This window comes from Somniosus microcephalus, unplaced genomic scaffold, assembly GCF_052327205.1.
Source record: "Somniosus microcephalus isolate GS21.2 unplaced genomic scaffold, FLI_Smic_1.0 unresolved_chr4, whole genome shotgun sequence".
NCBI lineage: Eukaryota > Metazoa > Chordata > Chondrichthyes > Squaliformes > Somniosidae > Somniosus > Somniosus microcephalus.
Window position 1 is genome coordinate 13,692,765 of NW_028225182.1, and position 19,869 is coordinate 13,712,633.

The following is a 19,869-nucleotide window of genomic DNA, read 5'->3' on the forward strand; positions in this document are numbered from 1 at the left end:
CTATTCCTGGGCCCCACCTACCTCTCACTCTCACCCTGCTGGGTGGCCTCCTGCTCTCTGGAGTCACACTGTTTGCTCAGGAAAACCCTCCTCTGATCACTCTCTCCACCTTACAGTCCCCAATACCAGGCATCCATTGGAGAGTTTCAGTACTCAGAGACTGCCTCCACCCAAGACTGCAGTGTCCCTCTAGATGGTCACTCGTTTCCCTCTTCGTACTCAGCCCCTGTCCTGTTCCCTCGACCTGTGAGAGCTGCAGGTTCTTGAACTAGTTCTGGACATTTTATCAGGACAGCAATTGTACTTGAAGTATTTTGTGAACCTACCTGTGTCCATTCTCATTCTTTTTGAAGATGTTGGATCTTCTTCCCTGTTTGGACCTTCGGCCATGGCGGTGACAGGCGTTCCCAGGCTCTGATGCTCTGTAACAAATATAATATTAATAGGAGGGTTCGAGGGAAATGTTAAAATGATGAGGAGAACGTTGCCTTGTTAAACATGATATCAAGGCCCTCCTCCCTCAACAGTGCAGCAGCTGGCAGCTCTGGGATCTCAGAAAACACCATGAATATACAAATGGTAGATGTGACTGCTGTTTTACAATCATAATTCTCCATTTGTGTGTGAGCCCGCGCACGTGTGTCCATTGAAACTATCAATCAGCGGTCTTTCCTTTCCCCACTGTGGAAATGTCAAAGCGATTCAGTTAATTCAGTACCAGTTTGAGACTTAATGAAACGGCAACGTACTGAATTTTATAAACGCTGCCACTAGTGTAATAAACACACAACAGCAACAGAGGGGCAGGGAGAATGTATGAGAAATGATTAGTGGTAACATAATAGGGAACACGAACGCCTTTTATAAACATATAAAGCGTGAAAGAATAGTCCAAGGAAAGGTGGGGCCGATTAATGACCAAAAAGGCAATCATCTTGTGGAAGCAGAGGACACAGCTGAGGTAATAAATTAGCACTTTGCCTCCGCATTCACTAAAGCAGAGGATGCTGCCAATCGTACAGTGAAGGAGGAGGTGGTAGAGAAATTGGACAGGATATAAATCGATTAGGACGATGTATTAAAACGGTTGATTGGGCTCAAAGCAGAAATGTCACCCGCTCTGCCACAGTCTTCCAATCCTTGGATCTGAGAAAGGTGCCAGAGGACTGGAGGGCTGCAAACATTACTTCATTGTTCAAAAAAGGAGAGAGTGATGAACCAAATAACCACAGGCAACTCAGCTTAACATCGGTGTTGATGAAACTCCTCGGGACAACATTTCCAAAACAAAATTAACCGTCACTTGGAAGAACATGGGTTAACTAGTGACAGCCAAAATGGATTTGTTTTAAAAGGCAAATCAAATCTGGCTGACTTGAATGAACGAATCGATGAAATAGGAGGGTTGATGAAGGTGGTGCAGTTGATGTTCTGTATATGGACTTTCAGAAGGCATTTGATAAAGTACCTCATAATAGACTGGTTAACAAAATTGGAGCCAATGATATTAAAGGAGCAGTGGCAGCGTGGATACTAAATTGGTGAAGGGACAGAAAACAGACAGTAGTTGTGAACCGATATTGTTCACACTGGAGGGAAGTATACAGTGTCCCCAGGGGGCGGGATTAGGACCACTGCTCTTTTTGATATATTTCAATGACATGGACTTAGGTATACGGGGCATAAGTTAAAAGTTTGTCGATGACACGAATCTCGGAAAAGTCGTAAACCGCGAGGAGGATAGCAGAAGACTTCAGGAGGAAATGGAGACACTGGTGAAATGGGCAGACGCATGGCAGGTGAAATGCTTCATTTTGGAAGGAAGAATGAGGCGATGCAATTTAAACCAACTGGTACAATTTAAAGAGGTTGCAGGAACAGAAGTACTTTGGGGTATAGATACAGAAATCTTTGACATAGAAACATCGATGATAGGAGGAGTAGGCCATTCGGCCCCTCGAGCCTGCTCCGCTATTCAATGAGATCATGGCTGATCAACCAAATTCAGTACCCTGTCCCTGCCTTCTCCCCATATCCCTTGATCCCTTTAGCCTTAAGAAATATATCGAACTCCTTCTTGAATATATTTAATGAATTGACCTCAACTGCCTTCTGTGGTAGAGAATTCCACAGGTTCACCACTCTCTGGGTGAAGAAATTCCTCATCTCTGTCCTAAATGGCTTACCCCTTATCCTTAGACTGTGACCCCTGGTTCTGGACTCCCCGACCATCGGGAACACCCTTCCTGCATCAAGTCTGTCCAGTCCTATCAGAATTTTATAAGTTTCAATGAGGTGGCAGGGCATGGCGATACGGCTTTTAGAAACATATATGGGAACATTGGCTTTATAAATAGAGGCCCAGGAACATAGGAACAGGAGTAGGCCACTCACTCGTTCTAGCTTGTTCCGCCATTCAATTTGATCATGGCTCCATCTCCCCGCCTTGGTTCCATAACCCTAAATACCATTGCCTAACACAAATCTATCAATGACAGTTTTGTCATTTTCAATTGACCGAAACTCAACAGCTTTTTGAGGGCGAGTGTTCCAGATTTCCACTACACTGTGTCTGAAGAAGTGCTTTCTAACATCACCCCTGAACGGCCTCGTTCTGCCTTTAAGGTTATGCCCCCTTTTTCTGGACTGGTCCATCAAAGGACATAGTTTAACTCTCTGTCCTAGCAATTCCTTTGATCATCTTAAACACCTCAATTAGATCACCCCTTAACTTTGTATAATCAAGGGAATAAAAGCTTCGTCTGTGCAATCTATCCTCATAATTTAAAGCTTTTAGTCCCGGTATCGTTCTGGTGAATCTGAGCTGCACCACCTCCAAAGCCAAGATATTGTTCCCAAGGTGCGGTTCTCTAAATGGGTCTAACCAGAGCTCTGTACAGCTGGAACAGAACTTCTACCCCTTTGTATTCCAGCCCTCGCGATAAAGCCCAACATTCCATCAGACTTTTACTTATTTTGGTGCCCATCAACTAGCTTCTAGTGATTTCTGTACTTGGCCCCCAAGTTCTCTCTGATCATCCATAGTTCCTAACTTCTAACCATTTAGAAAATTCTCTGATCGATCCTTTTTAGGTCCAACGTGAATGAGCTCATTTTTCCTGAAGTGAGGGGAGTGCGACAAACTGGCTCAATCCATTCCAGGAGGATGGGTTCTCCGGCATTCTGAATGTTATTTAATATTGGTGTCGCGAGTCTAACGCCCTCGAATGTAAGTGGATACGGTGTCAAGATGTAATTAGAGTGGGAGGAGGCTCCCGTGGAGTATAAACACAGCATAGACCACTAGAGCCGAATGGACTGTTTCTCTGCTGCAGTATCGATGTAAATCTAATCTGCCCTGAACAGTCACAAACTCCAATCTCTGTGACTGTGACCATGGTGTGTAACCCTTCCTTGTCCATCATTCACCTTCCAACAGCATTCGATATATTCTCATCTGGTATCCTTTTCTATGTTCCACGTCGCCATTGTCCATCCCATAAAACTTTTTCTTTTTTTTTTATTCGCTAATGGCAGCTGGCGTCGCTGGCAAGGCCAGCATTTATTGCCCATCCCTAATTGCCCTTGAAGGTGGTGGTGAGCCACCTTCTTGAACCGCTGCAGTCCTTATAGTGAAGGTACTCCCACAGTGCTGTTAGGTAGGGAGTTCCAGGATTTTGACCCAGCGATGATGAAGAATCGGTGATATACTTCTAAGTCAGGATGGTGTGTGACTTGGAGGGGAACTTGGAGGTGGTCTTGGAGGTGGTGGTGTTCCCATGCGCCTGCTGCCCTTGTCCTTCTAGGTGGAAGAGGTCACGGGTTTGCGAGGTGCTGCCGAAGAAGCCTTGGTGAGTTGCTGCAGTGCATCTTGTAGATGGTACACGCTGCAGCCACGGTGCGCCGGTGGTGGAGGGAGTGAATGTTTAAGGTGGTGGATGGAGTGCCAATCAAACGGCTTCTTTGTCCTGGATGGTGTCGAGCTTATTTAGTGTTGTTGGAGCTGCACTCATCCAGGCAAGTGGAGAGTATTCCATTACACTCCTTACTTGTGCCTTGTAGATGGTGGAAAGGCTTTGGGCAGTCAGGAGGTGAGACACTCGCCGCAGAATACCCAGCCTCTGACCCGCTCTTGTTGCCACAGTATTTATGTGGCTGGTCCAGTTTAAGTTTCTGGTCAATGGTAAGCCCCAGGATGCTGATGGTGGGGGATTCTGTGATGGTAATGCCATTGAATGTCAAGGGGTGGTGATTAGACTCTCGCTTGTTGGAGATAGTCATTGCCTGGCACTTCTGTGGTGCGAATGTTACCTGCCACTTATAAGCCCAAGCCTGAACGTCGTCCAGGTCTTGTTGCATGCGGGCATGGACTGCTTCATTATCGGAGGAGTTGTGAATGGCGCTGAACACTGTGCAGTCATCAGCGAACATCCCCATTTCTGACCTTATGTTGCAGGGAAGGACATTGATGAAGCAGCTGAAGGTGGTTGGGCCTAGGACACTGCCCTGAGGAACTCCTGCAGTGATATCCTGGGGCTGTGATGATTGACCTTCAACCACCACAACCATCTTCCTTTGTGCTAGGTATAACTCCAGCCAGTGGAGCGTTTCCCCCCCCCACCCCGATTCACATTGTCTTCAGTTTTACTAGGGCTTCTTGGTGCTACACTTGGTCAAATGCTGCCCTGATGTGAAGGGTAGTCACTCTCACCTCCCCTCACCTCTGGAATTCAGCTCTGTTGTCCATGTTTGGACCAAGGCTGTAATGAGGTCGGGAGCTGAGTGGTCCTGGTGGAACCCAAACTGGGCATCACTGACCAGGTTATTGGTGAATAAGTGCCTCTTGATAGCACTGTCGACGACACCTTCCATCACTTTGCTGATCATTGAGGGTAGACTGATGGGGCGGTAATTGGCCAGGTTGGATTTGTCCTGCTTTTAGTGGACCGGGCACACCTGGGCAGTTTTCCACATTGTCGGATAGATGCCAGTGTTGTAGCTGTACTGGAACAGCTTGGCTAGAGGCACGGCTAGTTCTGGAGCACAAGTCTTCAGCACGACAGCTGGGATGTTGTCGGGGCCCATACCCTTTCCTGTATCCAGTGCAGGCAGCCATTTCTTGATATCACGTGTGAATGGTATGTTTAAATCTGAGACACTGATTGGGTACAAGGAGGGAACAGAATTCCTGGCAGGGGCCAAAGACCATGTCTTGGGTCTTACCAATGTTTAATTGGAGAAATGTGCAGCTAATCACAGATGGATGTCGGATAAGCAGCTTGAGAAAGCAGAGTCAGTGGCGGGTTCGAGAGAGCTGGTGGAGATGTGGAGCAGAGTGGGGTCAGGGTACATGTGAAAGCCGACCACTTGTCTTCGGCTGTCTCCAAGGGGTAGCACGGAGATGAGAAACAGGAGGGGGCGAGGGGCGATCAATGGGGGACTCCAGTGTTAACAGTGCGGGAGCGGGAAGAGAAGCCATTGATGGAGATTCTCTGGCTACGACTGGGTAGGTAAAAGTGGAACCAAGTGAGGGCAGTCCCACTGAGCTGGACAACGGGGGAGAGGCCTTGGAGGATGTCGTGCTCGACCGTGTCAAAGACGGCAGAGGTCGAGAAGAATGAGGAGGGATCGTTTACCATGGTCACAGTCTCAGAATGTGTCGATTGGGACTTTGGTTGCTGCCATTTCAGTGCTGTGGCAGGAGCAGAAACCTGATTGGAGAGATTCAAACATGAGGCTGTGAAAAAGATGGGCAGAAATTCGGGAGGCGGCAAAACATTGAGGAAAGGGAGGCTGGAGATGGAGATGCACCTGCCTGACTCTTCACCCACGTGGCAAACGGGACGAGTCTCTGATCAAACCCTCTTCTGTGAAATACACAAACCTTATTTGTGATTCAATGTTATAGAAACAGTTAAACTCATTTCACTTTTACAGAATATTCCACGTGCTCTGGCTGGGCGACTGGAATCTCCCAGTTCCACCGGAGGAGTTTGCTTGTTGCACGTTACAGAATTAGAGCCAAGCTTCTGATGTTCTCTTTATACCAAACTGTCTCAGAAAATGCGGCATCGTCACCTCCTGTTTTACATGGAATTAACAGCAGAGAAACAAGCTATTCAGCCCAAGTGGTCTGTGCCACTTGATGGTCCACACGAGCCTGCTGCCAGCGCTCTTCATCTAACCCCATCAGCATAGCCTGAGATTCCTTTCTCCCTCATGCATTTATAATGGGGAACAAAGAAATGGAAGACCAATTAAATACATACTTTGGTTCTGTCTTCACAAAGGAGGACACATTGAAACTTATAAAATTCTAACAAGACTAGACAGACTAGATGCAGGAAGGAAGTTCCTGATGGTGGGGGAGTCCAGAACCAGGGGTCACAGTCTAAGGATAAGGGGTAAGCCATTTAGGACTGAGATGAGGAGGAATTTCTTCACCCAGAGAGTGGTGAACCTGTGGAATTCTCTACCACAGAAGGCAGTTGAGGCCAATTCATTAAATATATTCAAGGAGTTAGATATAGTTCTAAAGGCTAAAGGGATCAAGGGATATGGGGAGAAGGCAGGGACAGTGTACTGAAATTGGATGATCAGCCATGATCTAATTGAACGGCGGAGCAGGCTCGAGGGGCCGAATAGCCTTCTCCTGCTCCTATCTTCTATGTTTCTATCAAACACCTCATTCAATGCATATTTTACTTGCAGAGGCTCAGCAACATGGAACTTACCTTCTGACCGATCCTGTACAATTCAAGTGATGTTGTTCCTCTGTCCCCCCACGGGCACAGCACCCCCTCCCCCAAACTGGCACAGCCCCCCGCCACCTCACTGACCCAGATACCCGCCCCCTACGGCCCAGCACTCCGCACCGCCCCAACACTGGCCCAAGCCTCCGCCCCCTCACTGGCCTAGGCCCCCGCCACCTCACTGGCCTAGGCCCCCGCTCTCCCCCACTGGCCCAGGCCTCCGCCCCCCACACACACTGGCCCAGCCCCCTGCCACCTCACTGGCCTAGGCCCCCACTCTCCCCCACTGGCCCAGGCCTCCGCCCCCTCACTGGCCTAGGCCCCCGCTCTCCCCCACTGGCCCAGGCCTCCGCCCCCTCACTGGCCTAGGCCCCCGCTCTCCCCCACTGGCCCAGGCCTCTGCCCCCCCCACACCCACTGGCTCAGCCCCCCGCCCCCCACCCTAACTAAAGAAGTTATGGATAGCATTAGATTGAAAGAAGAAGCTTATAATGTTGCAAAGAATAATAGTAAGCCCGAGGACTGGGGGAAGATTCAAAAACCAGCAAAGGTTGACCAAAACATTGATAAGGGAAAAATACAATGAGAGAAAACTAGCAAGAAATATAAAAGCAGATTGTAAGAGCTTCTACAAGTATGTAAAAAGGAAGAGAGTAGTAAAACTAAACATTGGTCTCTTGGAGGCTGAGACAGGAGAAATTATGGGGAATAAGGAAATGGCAGAAACGTTAAACAAATATTTTGTATCTGTCTTCACAGTAGAAGACACAAAAAGCAGACTAAAAATGGTGGGGAACCAAGGGTAGGAACTTAAGGTAATTAATACAAGTCGAGAAAAAGTACTAGAGAAACTAATGGGACTAAAAGCCGACAAATCCCCTGGACCCAATGACATACATCCTAGTGTTCGAAAAGAGGTGGCTGAAGAGATAGTGGATGCATTGGTTTTGATCTTCCAAAATTCCCTAGATTCTAGAACGGTCCCAGCGGATTGGAAGGTCGCAAATGTAACACCGCTATTCAAGAAAGGAGGGAGAGGGAAAACGGAACAACAGGCCAGTCATTCGGAAAATGCTGGAAGCGATTGTTAAGCAAGTTGTATCAGGGCACTTGAAAATCATAACATGATTAGGCAAAGTCAACATGGTTTTATGAAAGGCAAATCGTGTATGACAAATTAATTAGAGTTTTTTGAGGATGTAACTAGCAGGGTAGATAAAGGGGAACCAGTGGATGTAGTATATTTGGATTTCCAAAAGGCATTCGAGAAGGTGCCACATAAAAGGTTATTACACAAGATTAGGGCTCATGGGGTTGGGGATAATAAAGCAGCATGGATAGAGGATTGGTTAACGGACAGAAAACAGTCGGGATAAACAGATCTTTTTCAGGTTGGCAGGCTGTAACTAGTGGGGTGCCGCAAGGATCAGTATTGGAGCCTCAGCTATTGACAATCTATATTAATGACCTCGATGAAGGGACCGAGTGAAATGTATCCAAGTTTGCTGATGATACAAATCTTGGTGGGACAGTAAGCTGTGAGGGATATAGATAGACTGAGTGAGTGGGCAGTAAGGTGGCAGATGCAGTATAATGTAGGGAAATGTGAGCAAGAAAAACAGAATACTTTTTAAATGGTGAGAATCTTTCAAATGTTGGTGATCAGAGATTTGGGTGTCCTCATGCAAGAAACACAGAAAACCAGCATGCAGGTACAGCAAGCAGTGAGGAAGGGAAATGGCATGTTGGCCTTTATTGCAAGGGGCCTGGAGTATAAGAGTAAGGAAGTCTTGCTACAATTGTACAGGGCCTTGGTGAGACCACACCTGGAGTACTGTGCAGTTTTGGCCTCCTTATCTAAGGAAGGATATACTTGCCTTGGAGGCGGTGCAACGAAGGTTCACTAGATTGATTCCTGGGATGAGAGGAATGTTCTATGAGAGATTGTGTAGAATGGGCCTATACTCTCTGGAGTTTAGAAGAATGAGGTGTGATCTCATTGAAACATATAAGATTCTGAAGGGGATTGACAGGGTAGATGCCGAGAGGTTGTTCCACCTGGCTGGAGTGTCGAGAACTAGGGGGCATAGTCTCAGGATAAGTGGTCGGTCATTTAAGACTGAGGTGAGGAGGAATTTCTTCACTTGGAGGGTTGTGACTCTTTGGAATTCTCTGCCCCAGAGTGCTGCGAATGCTGAGTCATTGAGTATATTCAAGGCTGAGATCGATAGATTTTTGGGCTCTAGGGGAATCCAGGGATATGGAGATCGGGCAGGTGAGTGCAGTTGAGGTCGATGATCAGCCATGATCGTATTGAATGGTGGAACAGGCTCTAGGGGCTGTGTGGCAGACTTCTGCTCCTACTTATTACGTAATAACGCTGTGCTCAGCATGCACTATCTGACAATACTCCATATCTGCTGGTCACAGGCTATAGGTTTGTCTCTGAATCGTGTTCAATGAATTGATTTTAATTAGTTTCACTGTTCAATCTTTCCCCTTGATTTGTCACCAGATCTGAAATATTTTAACACTGAGATCTGAAGGTGTCGGTGTGTGTTCAGCCCCACCTAACAAACAGACACGTGTCCATCTGCTGGGCTCTGCTCCAGCATCACCTCTTAGATCAAACCCCTTTACTTTAAAACATACACAAGATTCACTGTGACTGTGTGTTTAGAGACAGAAACTGATCTCACTTCACATCCCATTGCACGGCCTCATGCTGGATAATTGTGCTCGGTGGTCAGACACTCCCACTCTCATTCTCACCAAGACCTGCCTCATTTTGTAACCTGTGTGTACTGTCTGCAGGACCAGTGTGTATCTGAGTCAATGGGTCTCTCTCTGACCTTTCTCCCCTGTCCATCTCCAGGACCAGTGTGTATCTGAGTCAATGGGTCTCTCTCTGACCATTCTCCCCAGTCCATCTCCAGGACCAGAGTGTATCTGAGTCAATGGGACTCTCTCTTACCTTTCTCCCCAGTCCACCGATGGAAGCTCTTTGAATCGGAAGAGTTCTCTCTGGTTGGTGCTCACAATCCTGTGCTGGTTCACCTACTGTTGTTCCTCAGTCTACAATCCCTGTTTACTTCGAGCTGAGCACCTTCCTCAATCACGCCATCATTCACCGGGAGATCTAATTGCGGCAGAGCAGAAAATAAGAACAATATTGAAAGCGTGAAATAATGTAATGTAGACTTTTAATCTGCTTATTAAAATTCAATTTCAAGGTCGAGTATTTGTTTGATTTTGTCCCTTTCCTCAGATCCCCAGTTCCGGGGCTGTGTGTTTAGTTTGGAGATTTTCCTCACAGTAAATTTCCACCCTCCTGAGACTCCCCCATTTACACTGCTCTGGGCAGAAATGCGCCATTTCCTGTCCAAACTGCTGATGAACCCACCGCGCCCTCCGCCCCCGGACCAGCCCCTGTATTGTGAGCCGGTCCAACTCATTCCCCGGGGTCTGATGAACCCACCGCGCCCTCCACCCCCAGACCAGCCCCTGTATTGTGAGCCGCTTCAGCTCATTCCCCAGGACCTGATGAACCCACCGCTCCCTCCACCCCCGGACCAGCCCCTGTATTGTGAGCCACTTCAGCTCATTCCCCGGGACCTGATGAACCGACCGCGCCCTCCACCACCGGACCAGCCCCTGTATTGTGAGCCGGTTCAGCTCATTCCCCGGGACCTGATGAACCCACCGCGCCCTCCACCCCCAGACCAGCCCCTGTATTGTGAGCCGCTTCAGCTCATTCCCCAGGACCTGATGAACCCACCGCTCCCTCCACCCCCGGACCAGCCCCTGTATTGTGAGCCACTTCAGCTCATTCCCCGGGACCTGATGAACCCACCGCGCCCTCCACCACCGGACCAGCCCCTGTATTGTGAGCCGGTTCAGCTCATTCCCCGGGACCTGATGAACCCACCGCGCCCTCCACCCCCGGACCAGCCCTTGTATTGAGAGCCGGTTCAGCTCATTCCCCGAGACCTGATGAACCCACCGCGCCCTCCACCCCCGGACCAGCCCCTGTATTGTGAGCCGGTTCAGCTCATTCCCCGGGACCTGATGAACCCACCGCGCCCTCCACCCCCGGACCAGCCCCTGTATTGTGAGCCGGTTCAGCTCATTCCCCGGGACCTGATGAACCCACCGCGCCCTCCACCCCTAGACCAGCCCCTGTATTGTGAGCCGGTCCAGCTCATTCCCCGGGGAGTTACTAACCGGAGCTGTGATCCTGTGAATCCCCTCCCTCCGTGTGATATAAAAAATTAGAACCGAGACTTCCGCATTCTCACTGCTGTAGACAGAAATGCGCCATTTTCTGAGCGGAGTTACTGACCGGAGCGGTGACCCTCCCTCGCTGTGATCCAAACTCCGGGCTGAGCAGCCGCTGTCGGGCCGAGTGCTGAATGGAGCAGAGTTCCCTCAGTCACAGAGCGCGGCACCCGTAACCTGGGCAATGACCCTGTTTCTGACCCTCACTCATCGATCAACCCGGCCCAGCACCAGAGGCAAACTGAGCCGGACCGGCAATCCCCGGAATGACGGCAGCGAGCAACACTGCGCCTGCGTCAAAGAGAGAGAGAGAGCGAGCGAGGGGGAGGGGTACTGCGCCTGCGTCAGAGAGAGAGCGGTACTGCGCTTGCGTCAGAGAGAGCGACAGCGCCTGCGTCAAAGAGAGAGCGGCACTGCGCCTGCGTCTGAGACAGAGCGGCACTGCGCCTGCGTCAGAGGGAGCGTGAGACTGCGCATGCGCGGGAAGGCAAGGGAGCGGTACTGCGCCTGCGCGGGAAGGCAATGCAACTCTGATATTTCACAGAATCACAGAAACCCCATAGTGCAGATAGAAGCCATTTCGGCCCATCGAGCCTGCACCGACACATATCCCACCCGATCCCCGTAACCCCTACACCAATACATATCCCACCCTATCCCCGTAACCCCACGTATTTAATCCCCCTAACACTAAGGGTCAATTTATCATAGCCAATCAACCTAACCCGCACATCTTTGGACTGTGGGAGGAAACCGGAGCACCCGGAGGAAACCCACGCAAACACGGGGAGAGTGTCTGTGTGGAGTTTGCACAGTCACCCGAGGCCGGATTCGAACCCGGGTCCCTGGCGCTGTGAGGCAACAGTGCTAACCACTATGCCACCGTTTCAGAAATAACAACAGAAAATGCTGGAAATACTCAGCAGGCCAGGCAACATCCGTGGAGAGAGAAACAGAGTTAACGTTTCAGGTCTGGGACCCTTCATCAGAACTGGAAAATGCTGGAGATGTAACAGATATTAAGCAGGTGCAGAGATGGCCAGGGGAGGAAGTTATTGAAAAAACACCCTGTACTATTGAAAGAGGCAGGAAAGATAAAATGTTGCAAATGGGAATGGCAAAAATCATACTGCATGATAAATGGTGGCAGGGATAATTATCTGAAATTGTTGAACTCAATGTTGAGTCCGGCAGCCTGCAAAGTGCCCAATCGAAAGGTGAGGTGCTGTTCCTCGAGCTTACGCTGAGCTTCATTGGAACAAAGCAATAGCCCGAGGACAGAGAGATCAGAGTGGGAGTGAAGCGGAGAATTAAAGTGACAGGCCACCGGGAGCTCGGGGTCACCCTTACAGACTGAACGGAGGTGTTCTGCAAAGCAGTCGCCCAATCTGCGTTTGGTCTCCCCAATGTAGAGGAGACCGCATCGTGAGCAGCGAATGCAGTATACTAGATTGCAAGAAGTACAAGTAAATCACAGTTTCACCTGGAAGGGGTGTTTGGGGCCCTGGACAGTGGGAAGGGAGGAGGTAAAAGGGCATGTGTTGCATCTCCTGCGCTTGCACGAGAAGGTGCCAGGTGAAGGAGAAGGGCTGTTGGGGGTGATTGAGGAGTGGACCAGGGTGTCGCGGAGGGAGTGGTCCCTTCGGAATGCTGAAAGGGGAGGTGAGGGGAAGATGTGTTTGGTGGTGGGATCACGTTGGAGGTGGCAGAAATGGCAGAGGATGATCCGTTGAATGTGGAGGCTGGTGGGGTGAAAGGTGAGGACAAGGGGAACCCTATCATGGTTCTGGGAGGGAGGGGAAGGGATGTGAGCAGAAGTGCGGGAAACAGAACGGACACGGTCAAGGGCCATGTCAACCACAGTAGAGGGGAATCCTCGGTTGAGGAAAAAGGAAGACATGTCGGAAGCACTAGTATGGAAGGTGGCATCGTCAGAACAGACGCGGTGTAGACGGAGAAACTGGGAGAATGGAATAGAGTCCTTACAGGAAGCGGGGTGGGAGGAAGTGTAGTTCAGGTAGCTGTGGGAGTCAGTGGGCTTGTAGTGGATGTTTGTTGAAAGCCAATCGCCAGAAATGGAGACGGAGAAGTCAAGGAAGGGAAGAGTCGGAGATGGACCATGTGAAGGTGAGGGAAGGGTGGAAATTGGAAGTAAAGTGAATGAACTTATCTAGTTCAGGGCGAGAGCAGGAAACGGCACCAATACAGTCATCGATGTACCGGAAAAAGAGGTGAGGGAGAGGACCCGAGTAGGACTGGAACAAAGAATGTTCCACATATCCCATGAACAGGCAGGCATAGCTAGGGCCCATGCGGGTTCCCATAGCAACACCTTTAATTTGGAGGAAGTGAGTGGAGTCAAAGGAGAAGTTGTTCAATGTGAGAACAAGTTCAGCCAGGCAGAGGAGGGTGGTGGTGGATGGGGACTGGTTGGGCCTCTGTTCAAGGAAGAAACGGAGCGCCCGAAGGCTGTCCTGGTGGGGGATGGAGGTGTAGAGGGATTGGACATCCATGGTGAAAAGGAAGCAGTTGGGGCCAGGAAACTGGAAATTGTTAAAGTGACGAAGGGTATCGGAAGAGTCGCGAATGTTGGTGGGAAGAGATTGGACAAGGGGAGAAAAAAGAGTCGAGATAGGAAGAGATAAGTTCCGTGGGGCAAGAACAGGCTGAAACGATGGGACTACCAGGGCAGTCCTGTTTGTGGATCTTGGGAAGGAGGTAGAAGCGGGCTGTGCGGGGTTGGGGGACTATGAGGTTGGCGGCCATGGAGGGAAGATCTCCAGAGGAGATGAGGTCAGTGACACGCTTGAAAACAATGGCTTGATGTTTGCTAGTGGGGTCATGGTCCAGGCGGAGGTAGGAGGAGGTGTTGGAGAGTTGGCGTTCAGGTTCCGCACGGTAGAGGTTGGTTCGCCAAACAACAACAGCACCACCCTTATCAGCAGGTTTAATGATAATGTTAGGGTTGGATTGGAGCGAACGGAGTGCTGCAAGTTCAGAGGGAGGTAGGTTGGAGTGAGTGAGGGGAGCAGAGAAATGGAGACGGCCGACGTCACGTCGGCAGTTAGCAATGATAAGATCTAGAGAGGGTAAGAGGCCATTCCCATTTGCAACATTTTATCTTTCCTGCCTCTTTCAATAGTACGGGGTGTTCTTTCAATTCCTTCCTCCCCTCCTAACCGCCCCCCCCCACCCCTGTCTCTGCACCTGCTTAATATCTGTTACATCTCCAGTTTTTTCCAGTTCTGATGAAGGGTCCCAGACCTGAAACGTTAACTCTGTTTCTCTCTCCACGGATGCTGCCTGGCCTGCTGAGTATTTCCAGCATTTTCTGTTGTTATTTCTGATATTTCAGTACGATAGCAAAATACTGCAGATGCTGGAAATCCGAAACAACTGAAAATGCTGGAAAAACTCAGCAGGCCAGGCAACATCCGTGGAGAGAACAAACAGAGTCGACGTTTCGGGTCTAACCCTTTCTCAAAACTGGAAAGGAAATGAAACAGATCTCCCACATGGCAGCTGTCTCCCATTCTGCCAGAACGTCTCACACCTAATCTGGAGCCGTCTTTTGTCTCCACTCGTCCTATCACCATCGCGTCTCGTTTTGAATACCTCTTAATGTCTCTTCACTTCTTTTGTTCTCTCCCAGCACTGCCTTTCGATCTATTTCCTTTCCAGTTTTGAAAAAGGGTTCGACCCGAAACGTTGACTCTGTTTTTTCTCTCCACGGATGTTGCCTGGCCTGCTGAGTTTTTCCAGCATTTCCTGTTGTTGTTTCTGATATTTCAGGCTGACTGTGACATCACTGCGCCTGCGTGATAATCCCCCTCCGCCTCCCGGTGTGAAAGCCGGGCTGGAGTTTGCTGAGCGGAGGGTCGCTGTCGCTGCCTCTCGCGGTCTAGTTTCTCCTTGGAGAGGGAGCAGGCTTTTAATTCATCACAACTCAATCTCCATGGCTTTGCTCAGACTGAGGCAGAGGGACTGGGATGTCTTTTCACTGCGCTCCTGGGAAAAGGTGGACAGCGGGAATGTTCACTACATCGCCCCCAGTGGTGGGAGGAATACAACTGAACATAGCGACAGGAGGAGGCCATTCAGCCCCTTCAGACTGTTCCACCATTCAAGGATCATGGCTGATCTGGGTCTTCACTCAATGCATGCGCTGTAGTTCGTTAACCCTTAATGCCTAACAAACATCTACTAATCTCAGTTTGGATATTTTCAATTGACCGAGCCGCAACAGCTTTTAGGGGGAGAGAGTTCCAGTTTTCCACAACCCTTTTTGTGAAGAAATACTTTGACATCATTAGAGCTTAGTTCTAATTTGAAGGTTCTGCCTCATTGTTCAAGACTCCTCCACCAGAGGAAATAATTTCTGTCTATCCACCCTACCGAATCCTTTAATCATCTTAAAAACCTCAATTAGATCACCACTTCATCTTCTGGGGAATACAAAACCTAGTCTACGCAACCTGTCCTCATAATTGAACACTTTTATCTCTGGTGTCATTCCAATGAACCTGTGCAGCATCCTCTCCAAGACCAATATATCTTACGAGGGAGCAGTGCCCAGAACCGAATAACGTGGAACAATATTCTCTATACAAAATGTATTGAAACAGGTGTTATCAAATTTAGAACAAAGCGTTAATAAATCATAGCAAGAGGAGGTATTACGAAATATATGTATCTATATAACCTACTGCTCAGAAACAACTGGTTCCTACTGCTAGACTACCGAATACATAGACTGCAGTTTACACTGAAGTTTCACAGTCCTTCGGATATAAATTGGAGCCAAGGCCCCTTGTGCTGCGATCTAGAAATAGAGGAACTCGATTGCCGAAAATAACTGAACACAGAAATAGCAAAACCAACATCACATGTTCGGAGTTTAGTTCAGAACATTAACCCTGAACATTCAGCCAGTGTTTCTAACCATGAAGCTGCGATTCCAATAACGGATTTTTTACACCACCAGACCTGACACTGCGGATTTACTGAATCCACCGTCAGTTCCAGCTGTACAGAACATTAAGCAGCGCCACATCTACAGAAATACATCAATAAAAGTCACATTGTTGGAGATACACCCTGTGACTGCTGAAAATCAGATTGTCTTAAACCATCTAAATCTGTTACTGTTAACAGTAACCATTTAAATTACACAATATACTGAACTTGATGGCGAAATATCCGATCGTCGCCGTTGCACATCTGAAATGTTACAAAATTTCAGTAAAGGACAATTCTGGAAACTCCAGTCAGCCTTTGAAGAGCTGAAACATGGTGTTTTTAGGCTCCACGATAATCGGGGGACTGTGCTGAACGAGCAGGGAAAGGAATCTAGAAAATATCGGGACAAACACCTCTCTCAGTTTAATAAACAGAACCCTCGGCCAAGGAAGGGAGCTGGATCAGGTGACCACACAAAATAATAAACTGTTTGCAATTTTACAAATCTTTATTAAAATATAAGATTTATATATCATTTTATCACCAGTTTATGAAGAAATTAATCATGTAAATCAACTTCAATTGTGAAATCCAGCAAAAGAATCAGAGTAAATACATTTTCGTAAAACCCAGCATCCAGTTCAGAATTATAAGACTTTAGAGAGTTGGATAGGAAATATAATTGAATGTCTGGTATCACCTTAACAGGCAGTATAATACTGATATCATGGCCATCATAAAGGTCAGTTCTTTGAGTTGGTGCTGGGGGCGGGGAGATAGTTAAAGTCTACTGGCCTCGGCCTCAGACTGGAGTCACCTCTTAGATCAAATCCCTGTACTCTACAACACACAAGATTCAGTGTGACTGTGTGTTTAGAGACAGAAACTGATCTCACTTCACATCCCATTGCACGGCCTCATGCTGGATAATTGTGCTCAGTGGTCAGACTCTCCCAGTCCCATTCTCACCATTTCCTGCATTAACCTGTAACCTTTGTATACTGTCTACAGGACCAGTGTGTATCTGAGTCAATGGGACTCTGATCTTTCTCCCCAGTCCATCTCCAGGACCAGCGTGTATCTGAGTCAGTGGGACTCTCCCTGACCTTTCTCCCCAGTATATCTCCAGGACTAGTGTGTATTTGAGTCAATGGGACTCTCTCTGACCTTTCTCCTCAGTATATCTCCAGGACCAGTGTGTATTTGAGTCAATGGGGCTCTCCCTGAACTTTCTCCCCAGTCCAGCTCCAGGACCAGTGTGTATCTGAGTCAATGGGACTCTCTCTGACCTTTCTCCCCAGTCCATCTCCAGGACCAGTGTGTATCTGAGTCAGTGGGACTCTCTCTGACCTTTCTCCCCAGTCCATCTCCAGGACCAGTGTGTATTTGAGTCAATGGGGCTCTCCCTGAACTTTCGCCCCAGTCCAGCTCCAGGACCAGTGTGTATCTGAGTCAGTGGGACTCTCTCTGACCTTTCTCCCCAGTCCAGCTCCAGGACCAGTGTGTATCTGAGTCAGTGGGACTCTCCCTGACCTTTCTCCCCAGTATATCTCCAGGACCAGTGTGTATTTGAGTCAATGGTTCTCTCTCTGACCTTTCTCCCCAGTCCATCTCCAGGACCAGTGTGTATTTGAGTCAATGGTTCTCTCTCTGACCTTTCTCCCCAGTATATCTCCAGGACCAGTGTATTTGAGTCAATGGGGCTCTCCCTGAACTTTCGCCCCAGTCCAGCTCCAGGACCAGTGTGTATGAGGCAATGGGACTCTCTCTGACCTTTCTCCCCAGTCCATCTCCAGGAGCAGTGTCTATCTGAGTCAATGGGACTCTCTCCGACCTTTCTCCCCAGTCCATCTCCAGGGCCAGTGTCTATCTGAGTCAATGGGACTCTCTCCGACCTTTCTCCCCAGTCCATCTCCTGAACCAGTGTGTATCTGAGTCAATGGGATTCTCTCTGACCTTTCTCCCCAGTCCATCTCCAGTGCCAGTGTGTATCTGAGTCAATGAGACTCTCTCTGACCTTTCTCCCCAGTCGATCTCTAGAAGCTCTTTGAATCGCAAGGGTTCTCTCTGGTTGGTGCTCTCACAATCCTGTGCTATTTCACCTGCTGTTGTTCCTCAGTCTACAATCCATGTTTACGCCAGCTGTGGACCTTTCTCAATTACTCCGTCACTTCCCGGGAGATCTAATTACCACAGAACAGAAAATGAGAACAATATTGATGTTGTGAAGTGGATTGTAGTGTACAATTTTCCTCCAATTTTTCAGAGAAGTAAAAGTTCAGGGCCGAGTATTTCTGTTTCATTTTCTCCATTTCCTCAGATCCTCGTCCTGCCCGCTTTGGCTTCTGAAAAATTACCAGAAATCTGGATGGAAATATACAATTTCTCTGTGCTTTAGAGCAACCGGCGTTATCTGATCTCACTGGGCCCATCCTCCCCGGTTACACACTGTCTGATCTCACTGGGCCCATCCTCCCTGGGTTACACACTATCTGATCACACTGGGCCCATCCTCCCCGGGTTACACACTGTCTGATCTCACTGGGCCCATCCTCCCCGGGTTACACACTGTCTGATCTCACTGGGCCCATCCTCCCCGGGTTACACACTGTCTGATCTCACTGGGCCCATCCTCCCTGGGTTACACACTGTCTGATCTCACTGGGCCCATCCTCCCCGGGTTACACACTATCTGATCACACTGGGCCCATCCTCCCCGGGTTACACACTGTCTGATCTCACTGGGCCCATCCTCCCCGGGTTACACACTATCTGATCACACTGGGCCCATCCTCCCCGGGTTACACACTGTCTGATCTCACTGGGCCCATTCTCCCCGGGTTACACACTGTCTGATCTCACTGGGCCCATCCTCCCCGGGTTACACAGGCTATGTTCTTTAATAACTAATCGTTTTTATTAAGAACAGCTAGCTTTTGCTCGGCACTTTGTTGAGCACATGTGGACTAGGTACTGTATCTGTAGAGGCAACCATCTTGACTGCTGCCTTGTGGGTTGCCTGGTGCATTGTGGGTAGCCCACTCTTATATACATACAGCACCACCTAGTGTACCATTCCAGAATGACAGGTTACTGATCATTACATCCCCCTTTCTTTGAGCTTAAACAAAATCAGTATCAATCAATATCAATCAATCATAGCATCATGAACATCTTCAACAGTCAATACATTTTCAATGTAGTTTTCTTTTTAATCAAAGATTAAGTCTATCAGGGTTTTTTACTTCACGTGTGGATCTTCTCAGCACAGGTAAGTCTGATGTGTTTTCATGAGAGCCTGTATGTGTATTTGTGTTAGATTGTTTTGGTGGTGAGTGACAAGATTCAGTTGCGGCATTGTCATCGATTTGCTCTTCGATAGTCTCCTGTGTTTTTAGGAGGGAACGGTGGTTCCTCCTGAGAATCTGTCCTTCCTCAGTTCTAACAGTGTATGACCTTCGTCCTACTTCCTCAAGAACTGTATCTTTCCTGTTCCATGCATCTGGATCTTCAATCCTGACAACATCATCCCTTGTCAATGGTTTCAGAGTTTTGGATGACTTGTCATAGTATGATTTCTGTTTCAGCTTTAACAGTTGAAGTAACTGTCTCAGTTCCTTACTCTGCTTTTCTTTTGCACAGCAGGGTAGCGTGGTACGCAACTTGTGACCCATTAGGCGTTCAGCAGGTGAAGAACCAGAGTCTAAAGGTGAGGCTCGGTAGCTCAGCAGGGCGAGATAAGGATCAGACTTGCTTTCTGTCGCTTTCTTCAGTAGCTGCTTGAGAACTTGAACACCTTTCTCTGCCTTACCATTCGACTGAGCATACAAAGGACTGGATGTGATGTGTTGAAAGTCATAATGTGCTGCAAACTGTTATA

The 19,869-nt window shown here is 48.6% G+C and overlaps 1 protein-coding gene across 1 annotated transcript in view; it reads right to left on the bottom strand.

Annotated features, from left to right (window-relative positions):
• The window catches only part of LOC147089687 (NACHT, LRR and PYD domains-containing protein 3-like), an 89,317-nt gene that overhangs the window by 39,418 nt on the left and 30,030 nt on the right, over positions 1-19,869 (bottom strand). The window contains exons 3-4 of the mRNA XM_085977187.1: positions 9,727-9,891; positions 327-422 (exon numbers count right to left, since the gene is read on the bottom strand). Coding sequence (XP_085833313.1) covers positions 327-390 — 64 coding nt within the window. The 5' untranslated portion in view covers positions 391-422; positions 9,727-9,891. The remainder of the gene's footprint in view (positions 1-326; positions 423-9,726; positions 9,892-19,869) is intronic.